The sequence below is a fragment of the Mustelus asterias genome, chromosome 16 (genome assembly GCF_964213995.1).
Source record: "Mustelus asterias chromosome 16, sMusAst1.hap1.1, whole genome shotgun sequence".
Lineage (NCBI taxonomy): Eukaryota > Metazoa > Chordata > Chondrichthyes > Carcharhiniformes > Triakidae > Mustelus > Mustelus asterias.
Genome location: NC_135816.1, coordinates 25,132,481 through 25,151,137, shown reverse-complemented (window position 1 = coordinate 25,151,137; position 18,657 = coordinate 25,132,481). Strand labels below are relative to the sequence as shown.

General features: G+C 40.9%; 1 protein-coding gene across 1 annotated transcript in view; it reads left to right on the top strand.

Annotated features, from left to right (window-relative positions):
- hspa4b (heat shock protein 4b) overlaps positions 1-18,657 on the top strand; it is a 61,793-nt gene that overhangs the window by 34,056 nt on the left and 9,080 nt on the right. Inside the window, exons 10-15 of the mRNA XM_078230786.1 lie at positions 2,960-3,066; positions 8,718-8,851; positions 10,489-10,685; positions 11,286-11,387; positions 15,496-15,651; positions 16,280-16,405. Coding sequence (XP_078086912.1) covers positions 2,960-3,066; positions 8,718-8,851; positions 10,489-10,685; positions 11,286-11,387; positions 15,496-15,651; positions 16,280-16,405 — 822 coding nt within the window. The remainder of the gene's footprint in view (positions 1-2,959; positions 3,067-8,717; positions 8,852-10,488; positions 10,686-11,285; positions 11,388-15,495; positions 15,652-16,279; positions 16,406-18,657) is intronic.

Genomic DNA, 18,657 nt, shown 5'->3' with positions numbered 1-18,657 from the left:
TGATGTTGACAGGTGGGGTATTTTGTGAAGATTAATTTAGTTCTCAGAATTAAAAGTACAAAAATAAAACTTCTGTAAACAGACTAGACTCTAACGCCACACAATCCCTACAGTGCAGAAGGAAGCCACTCAATCCATAGTCTGCACTGACTGTCCAAAAGGGCATCATTACCCAGGCCCCTATCATGGCTAATACACCTAACCTACATATTCTTGGACTGTAGGAGGAAACCCACACAGACATGGAGAGAATGAGAGACTCCACACCGTTGCCCAAGGCCAGAACTGAACCTGGGTCTCTGGTGTTGAGGTAGCATGCCCATAAGCAGTGCGCCTTGCTAATGGATTGGGAGGGTTAAGGCATATGCATGTGATTTCCCCACATTAAGCTGGGTTTTACATGTCCCTACTGGGTATTTTTCTGGCAGGAAGGCATAAAATAGTGTGGGTCCCCAGCCTACCACCTTTCCACCCACCTCGAGCTCACCCCAGAAGGTCAGCTGGCTGGTGTCCAGAGTGGCAGCCTGCCCACCATTTATTTTTAAAAGGGTCAATTGAGCCAATTGGTAAGAGAAGAGATTGATTAATGGTGACATGCAGCTACTTGAGCTTTGGTGAAATGATCAACAAATCTTAAAATTTAAATCAATCTCGAAGCCCTAGCAAGCTAATCATTCTCAGGCTACTTTTTGCAGTAGTATTGCAGAGATGGGATTTCATAAATTGGAGGAGCCAGGGCCTTCTGAAGTAGAAAAGATCCTGGTGAAATCTGAAATAAAAATTGTTGTTTTTTTCAATTTGTTGCCTGTACAAACTCTAGTATAGTTTGCTGAGTTTTAGCAGTGCTCTTGACCATTGGCATTTTCCCAAACTAAGTTCTGGTAGTTCCTTTTTCTTGGGCCAAAATGGAGGATTATGATGCATTTTACTTCCCCTGACAACCTGCTTTGGTGCATTGCAGTATTCTTGGTCTAGAGGAGCATTAGTGAACTGATTCAGATATAAATCTTTATATCCTAATTCAGATTTTGGAAAATAGTGACTTCACATGTCTACTTCCAGTTGTGTGTTGCTGTTCCCAAAGCACAGAGGCCCTCTTGTCGCCTCTACTTAATGTCAGATTTTCAGTTATTCAGCAAATAGTGTTCCAGTTTGATTTGAAATTGAATATTGTCGGCTTTCCTTCCCCTCCTGAATATTCATCAGAATTGCTGAATGCTTTGACCAGAAAGTAAAAATAATTGCTGCATTTTGCTTGCAATTATTCATTTCCACTTGATTAGGAATCAAGAATTAGAGAGAATTTGAGCCGAGGTTCATTTTTATGAAGCACTGTTTACAGAATCTAATTTGGAATTCAAATTCTAAATTTAGTATGGAAAAATAAATCTAAATCCAGGTGACTTAAATTTTCTATTTCTGTCAAAATTATGTCTTTGCATGGTTATTCAGTTCTAATTTTGATCCTTGAATCCTCCATAACATAACTAATCTCTAATTAAAATGGTTTGTGATGGAAAGAATGCAATGTCTTCTCCAGACGGTCTGATTTAAATTGTTTTTTTGTAATAAATTTTCGGCTGTATTATTCAAACTGCACCAAGTTATCATTTTTTGAATATATTGAATATTTTTCAAGCACTTTTTTTCAAAATTCCATTTTAAAATGCTTCCCAATTGCACTGGTTCATAACAGACATTTACACTCTGCAATACACTGAGCAGAAACATGAGCCGAAGACACTCTTGTCAAAGCAGGAACTCTACCCCATAATTCATGCTGAGATCCATTTTCTTTGCTGTATCTTGATATCCATAAAGCATATCAAATTGGTTGAAAGTTGGTTTCTGTGATGATGGAGACCTGTTCATTGCTGCTTTGTTACTGGGCTTTTGACTATCTGATCTGCCACATGTGAATCTTGTCTTGGTCAACCAACAGAATTTATTTATTTAAAGTCCTATAAATGTAGTAAGTTTTTAATCAGTAGAATTTACTTGTAGGAGCAGAGTAGGCTACTCAGGCCCCTTGAGCTGTCTTTGCCATTCAATTAGATTATGGCTGATGTATGGCAATGCTGTTTACCTGCTCTTTCCCCACATGCCTTAATGTATTTACCATCCAAAAATTCTTTGATCTCTGTCTTGAACATATTCGATGACTGAGCCTCCCAAGTCCACTAGGATAGAAAATTCCAAAGGTTTACCACTCTCTGAAGAAATTCTTCAACCCAGTCCTAAATGGCCTATTTCTTCATTGGTAGTGTCATCTGGTTCTAGACCACCACCCTCCATCTGCTTCCCCAACCAGCCACAGGAAGCATCCTTTGCTGCATATACATTGTTGAGCCCTGGAAGATTTTTACGTTTCAATGAGATCATTCTTCTAAGGTCTACAGAATATAGGCCCAGTCCCTTCAATCTCCTTCCTAGGACATGTTGTGTAGATGCACCCACAGTACTGCCAGGAAGGGAGTTCAAGAATTTTGGTCCTGTGACTGCAAAGGAACAGCAATACATTTCCAGGTCAGGGCGGTGGTGATGTTTGGAGGAGGATTTAGTGGTGGTGTTCCATGCATCTGCTGTCTTTGACTTCTGGTGGTAGAGGATGATTGGAAAGTGCAACTTGACAGGGCTGGAGTTGAGAGCACTTAAATCTGCCAGGCATCCCATGAGTGATTTCAGGAACCAGTCACCCATTTATAACATTGTTCCTATGGGAAAATCGGTTCTGACTTGCAAAGTTTCTACTTACAATGCGGATCTCAGGAATCAATTGTGGCGGAAGTCCAAGGGCTACATGTATTCAAAGGAAGGCGCCTTGCTGAGTTGCTGCAGTGCATCTAGTATATGGTGCACATTGCTGCCACTGTGCTGGAGGGAGTGAATGGATGCAAGTAATGCAGACTGTTTTGTCTTGAGGCAAAACAATCAAGTTTTTATTCTGTTCTTTTTCTAGTGTGCGATTCTTTCACCTGCATTCAAAGTGAGGGAATTTTCTATCACAGATTTGGTTCCGTTTCCAATTTCCATGAGGTGGAATTCTCCTGCTGAGGAAGGGCTTGGGTAAGCATCCATTTCCAGCTTCTAAATCATTTAGCATCTTGTGTCTTGGGTGTCTGAAATTACAAGTCTCTTCAGTTTCCCACATACAATTATCAGGGGTCTTTGTATTACGTTAGCGGAAAAAGGTAGAGCAATAATCATCTATTATCACAGTTTAGATTGCTTAAATGCCTGGTATCTATTGATAGTGATGGAGACAATATGAGCACAGTTCTTGCGCTCCATCAACCTTTACTGCAAATTCTTCAGTCAGGGCAGAATCAGCTTGCCTCTGGCTCCTGAGTTGGAATGCCTGACCCTTGCTCTTGTGACTCTTGGGTGATGTACCAGAGGGCTGTCAACAATCTTGGAACCATATCTTAACACAAGTCCCAGAGAACAAAAGTGAAGAAACTAGGGTGACAAAGTTGTCCGGTAATCTGTTGTATATGAGAAATGGACTTGTGGTCTGTACATCTTTTTTCTTAATTGATGGTTTCTGCTGCTGATTAATTCCTGAATTTCTCCACAAATGCGTTCACTATTCTTCTGCCAAACCACTTGCTATTCCAGAATAATACCAGAAAATAAGTAACCCCTATCCACTATCAACACTCCACTTTCAAACCTTCTCCATTGACCCTTTCAGCCTCACTAAGTACAAGGAACTCATGTAGCCAAAATTGTGACTGTCCACTCAGCTTCCTCCACCACATTCCTTCTCCTTTCCCAACCTGTAATGCTAATCTTTCCAAAATATTTACGAAAAACGAAATTCTGGAATACTCCTGTCCAGCAGCATCAAGGGTATGTGTTAATGTTTGTTGACTCATACTCTCTACAGATGCTGCTGGACCTCTTGAGTATTTCCGTCATTTTCTGTTTTTTATTTCTGGTTTCCTGCATCTGCAGTAGTTTAGTTTTGTGTTCCCAAAACGGTTTCCCCTTTTCTAGTCCAAAACCCACACTTGTGTCTTGTTTCTCTCCTACTATTCTTCAGTGGCTTCGACTATTGTTTGGCAATAAGGCATGCTATTGTCACTAATCTGCCTGGTACCTAACTTTCCTTCCTAGTCCTATGTACCTCAGCTGAGCTTCCAACTCTATATTTGTTCCATCACAACATTCTCCTACTACTACTGTAGCATTAATACTGCCTCAGCCTATCTACTTCACAACTATAAACCATGTCTTTGCCATCACCAGATTCTTATTCCAGTATTCTCCTGACTACCCTCCTATCCCCATGCTTTGGCAACTTCATCTCATCCAAAACTACTCTGCCTGCATTCAGCCCTGTGTTCGCTATCTTGCATTCACTCCAGGTTTTCCCAACTCCAAATATGTGCGGGTTAGGTTGATTGGCCATTGTAAAATTGCCCCTTAGTGTCCTGAGGTTTGTAGCTTAGAGGGATTAGCGGGTAAAAATATGTAGGGATATGGGGGTAGGGCCTGGGTGGGATTGTGGTCGGTGCAGACTCAATGGGCCGAATGGCCTCTTCCTGCACTGTAGGGTTTCTATGATTTCTATGAACTCCTCCAACCTAAAATTCTCATCTTTCTGTTTCAATCTCTCATTACCTTTTCCACCTGCCCTACCCTTCTCCAACCTGGCAACCCTTCTAAGAGCTCTTTGTTCCTCCAAAATCGGCCTCTCTTCTGCTCTTCCTCTCTTTGTACTAGCATTGGAATATGTGCCTTCAATCATCTAGGCTCTGCAATCTTGAAATTTCCTCCCTATGCCTCTACCTACAAATATAAGAATTATGAGCAGGAGTAGGCCAGTTGGCTCTTCGAGCCCGTTCTGCATTCAATAAGGTCATGGCTGATCTGATTGTGGTCTGAAATCCACTTTCCTTCCTACACCTTGTCAATCAAGAATCTATCTAATTTAGCCTTAAAAATATTCAATGTCCTTGCCTCCTCCACTCTGGGGATGACAGTTCCACAGACTCACGGCCTTCAGAAAGAAAAAAATTCCCCCTCTGTTTAAAAATTAGTCTCCTATTTTAAGGTGGTGTCCCTCAGTTTTCATCCCTTTTGCAAGGGGAAACATCCTTCCAGCATCCACCCTGTCAAGTTTCCTCAGGATCTTGTGTTTCAGAATCTTCTAAACTCCAATGGATGAGGCCCAACCTGTCTGTCCTTCCCTTATAGAATAACTTCTCATTTTGCCTCCAATGCAGTTATGTCCTTTCTTAAATGAGACCAAAGCTATTCACACTACTCCAGATAAGGCTCACCAATATCTTCTACAACTGTAGCAAAAACATCTTTGTTTAACATTCCATTCCCCTTGCAATAAATGAAATAATTCAATTTGCTTTCCTAATCACTTGCTGTAACTACATATTAATTTTGTCATTTATCTACCAGGCCATCCATATCCCTGAGTTATGCAATTTCTCCCCGTTTAAATAATTTGTTGCATTTTTATTCTCCCTGTGGACAATTCCACATTTTCTCTCGTACTCCATCATCTGCCAAATTTTTGAACACTCACTACCTATCTATATCTCTTTGCAGAAGAACAAATATGCAGGGAGATTGGGAAGACTTGCAGGAGTAATAGGGTTGTCATAGTAGAGAATTTTAATTTTCCTTACATAGACTGGGACTGCCATAGCGTTAAGGCAGTGGTTCCCAAACTTTTTTCACTGGGCCGCACTTTCGGAATAAAAATTGGCTCGTGCCAAATTTTTTATTGATAAATACATTCAAAAACACAAAAGAACTCCTAGCAGTGCTTGATTCATAACATAGAACACAACTACTTTATAATATGATCATGGGACATCCAGAAAGTATAAAACAATGCTTGTTTAAATGTTTCTTTGATTGTCCTTGAATCTTCCCGCCACACTTGCCATCCTCTCTTGCCGCACCAGTGTGGCGCACCGCACCCTTTGGGAACCACTGCGTTAAGGATTTAGATGGGGTGGAATTTAAGTGTGTTCAGGAAAGTTTCCTCAGGCAGTATGTGGAGGGTCCTACTTGGGAAAGGGCAAAATTTGACCTACTCGTGGGAAATAAGGCAGGGCATGTGACTGAAGTGATGGTGGGGCACCACTTTGGGATTAGTGACCATAGTTCTATTAATTTTTTAATAGTTATGGAAAGGGACAAAACTGGTCCACAGGTGCAAGTTCTAAATTGGAGCAAGGTGAATTTTGATGAATTTAGACAGGAGCTTGCAAGGGTTGATTGGAGTAGCTTGTTTGAGGGCAACGGGACCTCTGGCAAGTGAGAGGCCTTTAAAAGTGAAATAGCTAGAGTTCAAGGTCTATATGTTCCTGTTAGGGTGTAGGGCAAGGCTGGCAGGAGTAGGGAACCCTGGATGACAAAACATTTTGAGGTTTTGGCCAGGAAAAAGGAGGAAGCATGACTCAGGTACAAGCAGCTGGAATCAAGGGATTGTCTGGAGGTGTGCAGGGGATACAGAATTACACTCGGAAGGAAATTTAGGAGGGCAAAAAGGGGGCATGAGGTATCTTTGGCTGAGAGGATTAAGGTGAATCCAAAGGGATTCTTTAGTATATTAGAGGAAAAAGAATAACTAGAGAGAGAATAGGACCCCTCACGGACCAAAGTGGACATATTTGTGGAACTGCAGGAGATGGTAGAGGTTCTCGATGAATATTTCTCCTGTATTTACCGTGGAGAAAGACATGAAGACTTGGGAACCTGGGAAAGTTAATGGCGATATAATGGGGACAATTCGCATTACAGTAAAGGAGGTGATGGACATATTAAAATGTATGAAGGTGGATAAATCTCCTGGCCTTGACCTGATATATCCAAGAGCACTGCGTGAGGCTAGAGAAGAAATTACGGGAGCCCTGGCTGAGATATTTGCATCATTGTTAGCCATGGGTGAGGCACCTGGAGAGTAGATTGGAGGGTAGCAAATGTTGTGCCTTATTTAGGAAGGGCTGCAAAGAAAAACCTGGCAATTATAGACTGGTAAGCCTAACCTCTGTCATTGGTAAGTTACTAGAGAGGATTCTGAGGAATAAGATATACAGACATTTAGAAAGGCAGGGTTTGATTAGGAGTAGTCAGCACAGCTTTGTGCGTGGGAAATCCGGCCGTACAAATTTGTTCTTTGATGAAGTGACCAGGAAGATGGTTGAGGGAAGGGCGGTAGACAGTCTATACTCCAGTTCACATGGTACGCTGCTCTGGAAGGTTAGGTCACATGGAATCCAGGGAGAGCTTGCAAATTGGATATACGATTGGCTTGACGGTAGGAAGCAGAAAGTAATGATGGAAGGATGCTTGTCAGATTGGAGGCTTGTGACTAGTGGTGTGACTCGGGTCTGCGCTGAGCCCATTGCTGTTTGTTATTTATATCAATGATTTGGATGAGAATGTACAAGGCATGATCAGTAAGTTTGCAGATGGCAGACACTAAAAGAGGTGGTATTGTATACAGAGAGGAGGAAGGTTATCCAAAATTGCAGTAGGATCTTGTTCAGTTGGGGAAGTGGGCTGAGAAATTGCAAATGGAGTCCGATTATAGATAAATGTGAGGTGTTGCATTTTGGAAAGTCAAATCAAGGTGGGACTTCCACAGTGAATAGTGGGACCTTGGGGGAGTATCGTGGAGCAGAGGGACCTTGGAGTTCAGGTGCATGGTTCTCTAAAGATGGAGTCATGGGTAGATAAGGCAATGAAGAAGACTTTTGCCGTGCTGGCCTTCATCAGTCGGGGCATTGAGTGTAGAAGTTGGGAAGTTATGTTGCAGTTGTACAGGACATTGGTGAGACCGCATCTGGAGTATTGTGTTCAGTTTTGGTCACCTTGCAATAAGTAAGCTGTTATTAAACTGGATAGAGTGCAGAAGAGATTTGCAAGGATGTTGCCAGGACTCGAGGGACTGAGTTATGGGGAGAAATTGGACAGGTTAGGATTTATTTTCTTTGGAGCACAGGAGACTGAGGGGTGATCTTATAGAGGTCTATAAGATCATGAGAGGCATGGATAGGGTGAATGCACTGTCTTTTTCCCAGTGTTGGGGAATCGAGAGCTAGAGGGCATAGATTTCAAGTTGAAAGGGGAAAGAATTAATGGGAACCAGAGGAGCAACTTTTTTTACACAGGATTGTGCATATGTGGAATGAGCTGCCAGAGGAAGTGGTTGAGGCATTGATATTGACAACATTTAAAATGTATTTGGACAGATACATGGATAGGAAAGGATTAGAGGGATGTGGGCCAAATGCAGGCAAATGGGGTTGGCTTAGATGGGCATTTTGGTTGGCATGGAACAGGTTGGGCCGAAGGGCCTGTCCCCATGCCATAGATTCTATGATTCCTTATGTCCCTTTTTCCTCCCCCTCTTAACTTGAAAGATACTCATTATTAAAATGCACCCTCGTGAAGATCCACTTTGGTTCAGTGTCAATTTTTTTATTCTCTGTTAAAGGCTATATATGATTTCAAGCTAATATTTGATCTAATTTTCCTCATTTTCTTATATAAAGTTAACCAATGAGCGAAAAAATATTTTCGAGATCTAAAGTATATTGTGGATGCAAGTAAATATTTTGTTGTTAGACTTCTGTATTAACATTTATACCATCATTACATGTAATTTTCCTCAGTTCAGTGATTTGTTTGGAGAATAATTAGTATATTTAATTTAATATCTGATTTTAATTTTTTTACAGTGATTGTGAGGTGTTCCCCAAGAACCATGCAGCACCATTCTCCAAAGTTCTTACTTTCTACAGGAAAGAATCCTTCAATCTTGAAGCAATTTACAGTTGTCCCAAGGAGTTACCTTATCCTGACCCAAAAATTGGTGAGATGTAGTAATACTTGTGTTTTCTCTAAAGGCAGTTTTCATGTTGAGAGGCAAGTTTCCACATTTTAAATAAGGTTCTTTGGTGGATGTTAAAACTATACTGGAGTTTAATGGATGTCCTTCCCATGAGGCTCAGGTATGGTTTCTTGGGGCGAGGTAGAGAATCTTTAAAGATCTCTCCAAACTGTACTTTCATGCTTCTCCCATACTTTTAAAGGGATTGACTTAGAACAATATTTTGATCCATTTCCCTGTAGGACCATTCAAGCAAGTGCTGTAGTGAAATATTGAGTTAAAGTTAATGTGAATGAACAAATGGCCAAAGTCCAGTGTATTGCCATGTGTGGTACATAGAGGGTGAATATGATGAGCAGTGTACTAGAAAGTTATGTTCTCTTCAAACAATGGGATATACCATAAACCTGTCCTTGCAAATCATCCAGGCTCACGGAGTTGCTATAACATTCTTCACTCTGAAACTAACTATAGTCTTGGGAGATAGTGTGGGGAGGGCAAAACGCAGTCAATAGATGTAATAGGCTGACTTGGTAGTTCTGCAGTCCAAGTTCCAAGTAGGGAAGGAGTTTGGCTACAACTGCCACCATACCTTTTTGTTCCAGGAAGCCACAATAACAATGAAGAGATGCATGTTCAAAATAGATTGGTAATGTTAGCTGAAGCATGTAAGGCTCAGATCAGTCTACCCTAAGGAACCATCCAGGCCCAAAGTCATCCTTTGTTTCATTCAGTGATGGAAGTTGACCAAAATGAAGTGTAAATTGGGTGAAAATTTAGGACAGCGTTGTGTAACTTTATTGTTTGCAAGGAGATATTTGATGTGCATTGTTTAGAAGTATAATTTACTATGATAGATGCTCTTGTGTTCATATCTTCTCACTAGAGTATTAATCAATCCACCCTCTGAAGCATAGAATAGCATGTGAGGACACTTGTGAGAATAGTCATAGCCAATTAGTTGGTACTGTCAAATAAGGGTTTTACTGGAATCTAATTGAAAGGCTGATCCAATGATCTGAGACATGAGTTCCGAATCCATCTTGCAGCTGTAGAATTTAAATCCAGAATTAAAAGCTAATACCAGCAATAGTAATGACCATGAAACTAGCAGTTGTCCTAAAAACGCGCCTAATTCACCTTCAGGGAAGAAAATTTGCATAATGGTCTGGCCTATTATGACTCCAGATCCACAATAATATGGTTGCCTCTTAACTGAAGTAAACTACTACTCTGATGTAGCATAGTAAGGCACTCAGTTGTATTCATAAAGGTGAATCATACTAGTACCATTGTGAGGACAATAGGGTAGCCAGTAAACACTGGTGGCTCTGCTAATGAAGTCCATACCCTGTGACAAGTATTTAAAAAAATTATAATTTATCCACCCCAAATTATGTTGTATATCTAGACATTGAATAGCAAAAGTAAACTCCCGAGGATTTGAATGCGTACTGAAGAGAACTGTAATTATACTCTGAGACTAGCTACGGTGGGCCTGAAATTTGTATTCCCTATAAAAATACTAGTAATGCTCAAGCCATTACATACGACATTAATATGAAGAGGGGGAGCATTTTGATGTACAAATTTTTAGTAAATTTTCATTTATTATTTAGGTTACTTTACCATTCAGAAAGTGGTTCCTCAAACTGATGGGTCCAGTTCTAAGGTGAAAGTCAAAGTACGGGTTAACATTCATGGTGTCTTCGGTGTATCCAGTGCCTCACTGGTGGAAGTGCAGAAATGTGAAGAGACGGATGATGTTCCAATGGAAACTGATCAGCAATCCCAGACGAATCTAAAAGAAGATGAGGTATTCTTAGCTTGCGTTGTCTTGCTCTTAATGAAATGGTTTTGTGAACGATGTTTATATCTGGCTGCCACTTGAATTCTTGACCACCTATGCAATTTGACAAGTGAAATCATCTTTGTGACGATGTTGAATGTTATCAATTCAGCAATAGTAATCATTCACTAGTTTGCTGGCTAAAATTAAGCCCCAATTTATTATTCCCCCACCACCACCACTAAAAACCAAACAATCCACCTCTCCCTCAAAGTTACTAAGCACCCTCCGTACCTGAACAAATGGACTTCTTGGCTTGGTGTGCATTGGCGCATGATTATTTAACACTCTGATTTTCTAGATGAATGTGATTGATCTTTGTTCTGTATTTGCACACATCAACAACATTGGGACTCTTGTGTGGATTAATGTAGATTGGGACAAATGCCCTGCACCAAAACTAGTACTGAGTTTGAACAAGTGATGTGCTCATTACTGAGGCTTAAGGATTAAAGTTTTGATCCTATTGCAATCTCCCCCATCCCCTGATCAAAACAACTACTAGTCTGCGTCATGTTTGTTTATGCAATGATGGAATGTGAAGCTGAAATTTTTTGTTCTCTTCAGAGTAAGATGCAAATTGACCAGCAGGAAGAGCCAGCTCATGGAGATGGTAATCACCCACCAGGTTCAACAGAGAATCAGAAAAATGAAATTGATGAAATGGAGGTAATTTTTGTGATCCAGTTTATGATTTTAAATTGTGAATGTCGTTATGTATTATTCCAGTGATTATTAAAGGATCAATGGACCCTTTCTGAGCATAAATCTCTGTGCTTAAATTTTCTGTGGAAAACAAATATAGAAAATCTTTATCACAAGTGATTTGACCATTTTTATCGTATTGAAGGTGGTAATGAACCTCCTTGACCTGCTGCAGTCTGTGGTGCAGATACGTCCACAGCGGTGTTGGATATGAACTCGCAGGATTTTAACCCAGCAATGTGAAGGCACAGTGATGTATCTAAATAGGTGGTGTCATTTGGAAGGGAACTTGCAGGTAATGGTGTTCCCATGCACCTGCTGTCAAAGAAGCCTTGGCAAGTTGCTGTAGGGCATTTTGTTGGGAGATGGTGTACGCCGCAGCCATGAGGTTCTAATAGTTGTGGAAGAGTTGCCAGTCAAGTGCTTTGCCTTGGATAGTGTTGAGCTTTTTGTGGGTTCTTGGAACTGCAAGGTGAAATTATCCATCACAGTCCTGATTTATGGTTTGTAGGTAGTCAAAGGCTTTGGCAAGTTACCCAGCTTCTGACTACTTGCATTCGCAATGTTTGGGTGGCTACTCGAGTTAAATTTCTCGTCAATGGTGACTTCTCACTCCCAGGATATTGATGGTAGGGGATTTGATGAAGGTAATACTGCTGAATGTTAAGAGGAGGTTGTGTTGCACAATGTTGCTTTGCCATTCATCAACCAAAGCCTGAATGCTGTCCTGATCTTGCTGCATGCTGTCTTAGATTGGAATTGCAAATGGAACTGAACAACTATCTGAACATTCTCACTTCTGACCTTGGTGATGGAGGGAATGATGGAAAGAACTGAAGTTAGTTGGTCCTAGGACATTGTTCTGAGGAACTCCAGCAGTGATTCTTGGAGCTAAGATGATTAGCCTCCAACAGCCATGTCCATTTTCCTTTGTGCTTGGTGTGATTACAACGAGTGAAGAGTTATTCCCCCTTGATTCCCATTGATTTCAATTTTATTAGGACTCCTTGATGCACATTTTGTCAAAGGCACTTGCTCACCTTGCCTCTGGAATTTGGCCTTTTGGCCTCTTTTGCACCAAGGCTATAATTGGGTCTCGGCCAGCTAGCTGACTCTGGCAAAACCCAGAGGGGTGCGATTTGATAGTGTCATCAATGACACCTTCTGTCACTTAGCTGCTGATTTGAGTAGACTGATGGGATGATAATTGGCTGGATCAGATTTGTCCCTTTTGCAGGTAGGAGATAACTGGGCAAATTTCCACTTTCAGGTTGATGCCAATGTTGTAAGTGCACTGTACAACTTGGCTAGAGACTCAGCTAGTTCCAGATCTCTCATTTTCTATGTATGTCGGAATCCATAGACTTTATCTGTTCATAGTTTTATTGATATCACATGTAGTGAATCAGATTAGCTGAATACTGGCAATTGTGATGCTACAAAGCTCAGAAGAAGATCGAGATGGGTCATCCCCTCTGAATTTCTGCCCAAAGATGATTGCAAACACTTCAATCTGGCCTTTTGCACTCGGGCACTGAGCCACTCATGGTGGACATTGGAGTCCAGCACCCAGAATGCATTGTCTGTCTTTCCAGTGCTTTCTCCAAATGGTGTTGAATGTATTAAGTTGATCTTTCTTTACACCCTAGCTATGACTGTAACACTACATTCTGCACTCTCTCCTTCTCTATAAACGGTATGTCTGTATAGTGCGCAAGAAACAATATTTTTCGCTATATGCTGATACATGTGACAATAATAAATCAAATTAAATGTGGAAGAGTATAGATTCATGAGCTGAAGGGAGGTGATGATCAGCAATGTGTTTCCTTTCTCATATTTGGTCAGAATTTGACACCAAGTTACAAAGAAGTTGAGGGATAGGTGACCAGAAGTTTGAAAGTAGTAGTTTGTAAGGAGGGGTTGGACAGTGCTGGGAAGTTTAAGGAGAGAATTGTAGAGGATGTAGTCATGGTAGTAGAATGTGTGGATACTAACGATGGGGCAAAGAGAATCTGGAATGTGCATGACTAGAAGTGGAAAATTGTAGGCAATGTTCCTCCTAAACTGTTCACCTCCATGAAGCAAATTGAAGGCACTGTGCAAGCTATACACAAATTTGTTCCCTGTAAGACACTACATGACCATGCACTGGGAGCATTGGTTGTAGGGCTCGAAGATTAGCTATAGGGAGGTGCGAAGTAGTTGAACATGGTAAAAATTTTAAAACTGAGGCATTAATGGTGTTAATACTCTTCCTTCCTGTGCGTCGCCACCTACTTTCAGCAACTCTTTCCTCACCCACCCACCTGCTATAAGTTTATATCTTCCTCCTTACCTATTGCCTGTCTATCACCAGCTTGGGGCTGGGTGAAGAACCAGGAAACCAAGTTTACCATAGGGCATACTTTACAATTTTCTGTTTGCTAATGACTGTGTGCTTACTGCTGGTTCAGAGCAGGGTGTGTAGTGTAGCATGAACTCTTCCTGCAATTAATATGAACTTCGGCCTTGCAATCGTTGCAAAGAAAACTGAAATAACTTACAAACCTATCTCAACCAAGGTTTCAGTCCATGATCGGAACGTGTCCGCAGTGAATAATTTCACCTTGCTTGGAAGCACACACCCTCACAAGATGTCCAAGAATTGCCAAAGGAAGTATAGCCTTTGCAGACTTTGAACATCTGTTGGAGAACAAAGAGAAAGACTGTCTACCAAGCAGTTTGTAGAGCAAATACTTGTTCTATCTGCTTTATGCGTCATGCCAAGAAGCTAAAACACTTTTACTTGAGTTGCCTTCAAAAACTTCTGAAGATAAGATGGCAGAACAAAATGTCAGACATTCGGGTGCTCTGTACTGAAGCTGGCATGCCAGGTATCCGCATTATATTGAGAGTTGGGCTGGTCACATAGCCAGAACATCATCACCCTTACCAAAGCGAATCTTCTATTGAGAGCGAGTCTGGTGTGCATCCATGGCAGTCAAAGGAAGTGCCCTGTGGGCACACTGAAGACTTTAGTGTACAATGTGTCACCTGGGGAAGCTCGCCCAGGATCGCTGCATCTGGCGCAACTAAATGGAAACAAATCTTCCTTCTTCAAAAGTATATGCGTACTAGAACCAGAGAGAAATTGCTGGGAGAGGATATTTTGAGCCAGCAACCCATTCAAACTCATTGTCAGCAGTATACTGCCATATTTGCAGCAATACCTTTTTGACACAGTTCAGCCTTGGCAATCCTGTATGTAACCACCAGACACACCAGAATATGGTCTTCACCTCCAAAAGGACTACAAGACCACTGGCTTAGTCCTGTTCACCACCTTCCCTTCGCCTATTTACCACTTTCTCATCAATCCATTACATTATTCTCGTTGGTAACAGTAGGAGAAACTTCCTTAAATAGTTCCATAATAAATATGAGCTTAAGAATTTATAACGGGCAGAGAAGGTTGACATGTTAAAATTATATTCAAGCTGTATTTTTTTTAAAATGAACCTGTGACTTTGAAATAGGAATTGAAATATGTCACACAGCTTAATCATAACTCTACTACATCTGAAAGCACATTTAAGAACTAAAATATATGAAATAAGAGCAGGAATAGACTAGAGGCTGCCATCCCCACCTCACACCAAAGCATGCTCCACCATTAAGTGCAGTCATGGCTGATCTACTTTCCCACCCTCTTGTCTTATCCCTTGATTTCCTGAGATTTCAAGAATGTATCTGCCTCAGTTTTGGGAATATTCAACACTCGGGCATCCACAATGCCCTGGGATGCAAATTGAAATTCGGCATTCTTGCATTTGTCCTGAGTGCAAAACAAAAAGCTTTGACAACATACCTCTCTTTAATACAATAATAGTGCACACCATGGAGAATTGCAAAAATTCACAACTCTTTCTGCTCATCTCCGTCCTAAATGTCAAGCCTTTTATCCTGAAACTGTGACCCTGTTTTCTTGATTTCCCCAGCGTCCTGCATTGACCATGTCAAGTCCCTTGAGTACAACATTAAGAAAAGTTATAAATAACACAAAATTGATTATTTGCTGCATTTTCTTTAGACCGGTGAAACTGCTTCAAAGGAAGATAAAAATAGAGACCAGCCACCCCAGGCAAAGAAGGCAAAGGTCAAAACAAAGACTGTGGACCTACCCATAGACAGCAGTCTGCAATGGCAGTTGGATCAGCAACTACTGAATATTTTCATTGAATCTGAGGTAGGAAATATAATGGCATCTTTATTTAAAATGTAATAACTCTAGAAATCAAAAATATATTATTTTAAGTCACTTTGTAGGATAGAACTTAAATATTGCTGTAAAGAGACATGTTACTGAGATTTGGAGCATATATGGAGTTGGGACAGCTAACCATAGAATCTCTGTAGTGCAGAAGGAGGCTATTCGGCCCATCAAGTCTGCAACTCTGAAAGCACGTCTTACTCGGGCTCACCCATTTTCTTGTAATCCTGTGCATTTATCATTGCTAGTCCACCTAACATGCACTTCTTTGGACTATGGGAGGAACCTGGAGCATCCGGAGGAAACCCATGCAGACACTGGAGTTGTGAGGCAGCAGTGCTAGCCACTGTGCTGTAACAGAATAAATAGCAAGCTGGCTACAAAACAGATGAGGAGAGTTGGGGTTAAAGATAATTATTCAGATTGGTGGTCCACTGCCTTTCTGTATTTGTTTTCATTAGGGATTAGTGTTGCAAAGGGTTCAGCTGAACAGAGTTACTGCGTATTTTTTGTGTCTTGGGAAATGCAATTTTAATTTCAACTGGATAGATGTTATGCAATTATGAAATTATTTAAATATTTTAATTTTTATCTTTCCATTTAGGGTAAAATGATTATGCAAGATAAACTTGAAAAGGAAAGAAATGATGCAAAAAATGCACTGGAGGAATATGTGTATGAAAGTAGGGAAAAACTAGGTGGAATATATGAAAAGTTCGTCAGTAAAGAGGTAAGAATTTGGTTAGTGATATGTTATTTGTACACGAGGAATAAAATTGGAGAGTTCTATAACTTTCCTCCTCTGAGGACATTGACCATGGATATCCATTGGATTGGTCCATGATTATGCGCTCCTGCTGTTGTATTGGAAGGATTTACAGGCTTGCAATCACTCTGTTTGGCCACATGATGAGCGCACCATCCATTGCTACCAAGTCCTGAAGTGTGATTTAATCCCGAGCTTCAGGATATTGAATTTGATGATCAGCCATGATCAAAATGAATGGCGGAGCAGGCTTGAAGGGCTGAATAACCTACTCTACTTCTAGTTTCTATGTTTCTAATGCCTATTTCTTGAATTTATCTCCACTATAAATAAAGTGAAGGGTACCAAAAATGTTCTCCCTCAGTGTAAATGCAAGGATTGCAGCGCATTTATAAAAAAAAAGGTAAATACGCACAACCCTCATGTTGTCATACAACCATAGAAACTAGAAGCAGGAGTAGGCCATTCAGCCCTTCAAGTCTGCTCCGCCGATCATTTTGATCATGGTTGATCATCGAATTCAATTTCCTAATCTCTTCCCCCCCCCCCCCCCCCCCCCCCCCCCCCCCCCCACACACACACACACACACACACCCACGTTCTCCCTCATACCCCTTGATCCCTTTAGTCCCAAATGCTGCATCTAATTTCTTCTTGAAAACGTTTTGGCCTCAATTAAATTCTGTGGTGGTGAATTCCACACATTCACCACCCTCTAGGTGAAGAAATTTCCCCTCACCTCAGTTGTAAAAAAATTTACCCCTTATTCTCAAACTATTACCCCTAGTCCTGGACTCCCCCAGCATTGGGAACATTATTTCTGAATCTACTCTGTCTAATCCTGTTGGAATTTTATAAGTTTCTATGAGATCTCCTCTCACTCTTCTAAACTAGTGAATATAATCCTAACCAACTTAGTCTCTCCTTATATGACAGACATGCCATCCCAGGAGTCAGCCTGGTAAACCATCGCTGTACTCCCTCTATAGCATGAACGTCTGCAAATAATGGCACCATAACTGGACTGAATACTCCAGGTGTGGCCTCACCAACGCCCTATACACACTATCACAACACTGTCCCTCTACAACCTTATCAGGATATATTTGGCTGTTCCTTGTCTCAGCTCCTGCTTGGAAGCCAGTACTATTGCAGACAACAATGGGAAATAAGTTAGAAATAAATAAAATAGACATAATTAACTACTATATTTTTAGCAAATGCTTCTTTGCTTCTCTTATGCCATATTCCAAATTGGACCTCCGTGCTCTGAAATGCATTGTCAAAACATTTCTGTATCTTGTTAGTTCTGTCAAATTTCTTATGATGGGAGAAGTAGTTCTTCTGCCAATTGTAAGAAAGGAACAATATAATTCCAAAAAAGTTGGACAAAATATCCAAACAATACTTGGGTAGCACACTATTTAAATTTTTAATTAGGAGTGCCAAACTCTTCTCTCATCCCTACAGTGCAGATGGACATTTCGGTTCTATGATTGCAAATTGTGTAAATTTGTGATGAAGTTTTGATGGTTTTTATTTCTCAAATTTAAATAGAGAAGTGACATTCGGTGTGGTACTGGGTGATATAATGCACCTCGGGTATGTTTAGAATTATGGGATTTTAGCTTCTGTTTCTGAGACCACAACCATTTTTTAAAAACTCCTTTCTGTTGGGATATCCATTTTCACTTTCCATGAATATCAAGGATGCATAATGTTACAAAATCCAACTTATCGTTGAATTGGGAACTACAAATCTCCACAGGCTATGCACATGCTCAGGCTGGAGCTGTTCAGACCACTGACCATGGCCCTGTGCACCTGGGTGAAGGAAGGTTTTCTTTAAAAGAAAAACTGTGCAAAAAACTTATTGGGTGACCCAAGACTAGACAATTGTATTGGAGAAGTTTCCCAGAAAGGAGGCAGGAAGAGGTTCCAAAGGAAGTCACAGACAGAGGAGCAGAGAAAGAGACTCCCAAGTGGAAAAAGAGTTCTGGTTGGCAGACTCAATGGTGAGGGCTCAGGAGAAGCCTTGGAGATTGAAAAGGAAACAGAAAGTTCCTGATTCTGTGCTGCAGGCCATTGGGACAACGGTACTCCTTTGAACCATGATGTGGAGATGCTGGCATTGGACTGGGATGGGCACATAAGAAGTCTCTCAATACTAGGTTAAAGTCCAACAGGTTATTTGGTAGCATGAGCTTTCGGAGCGC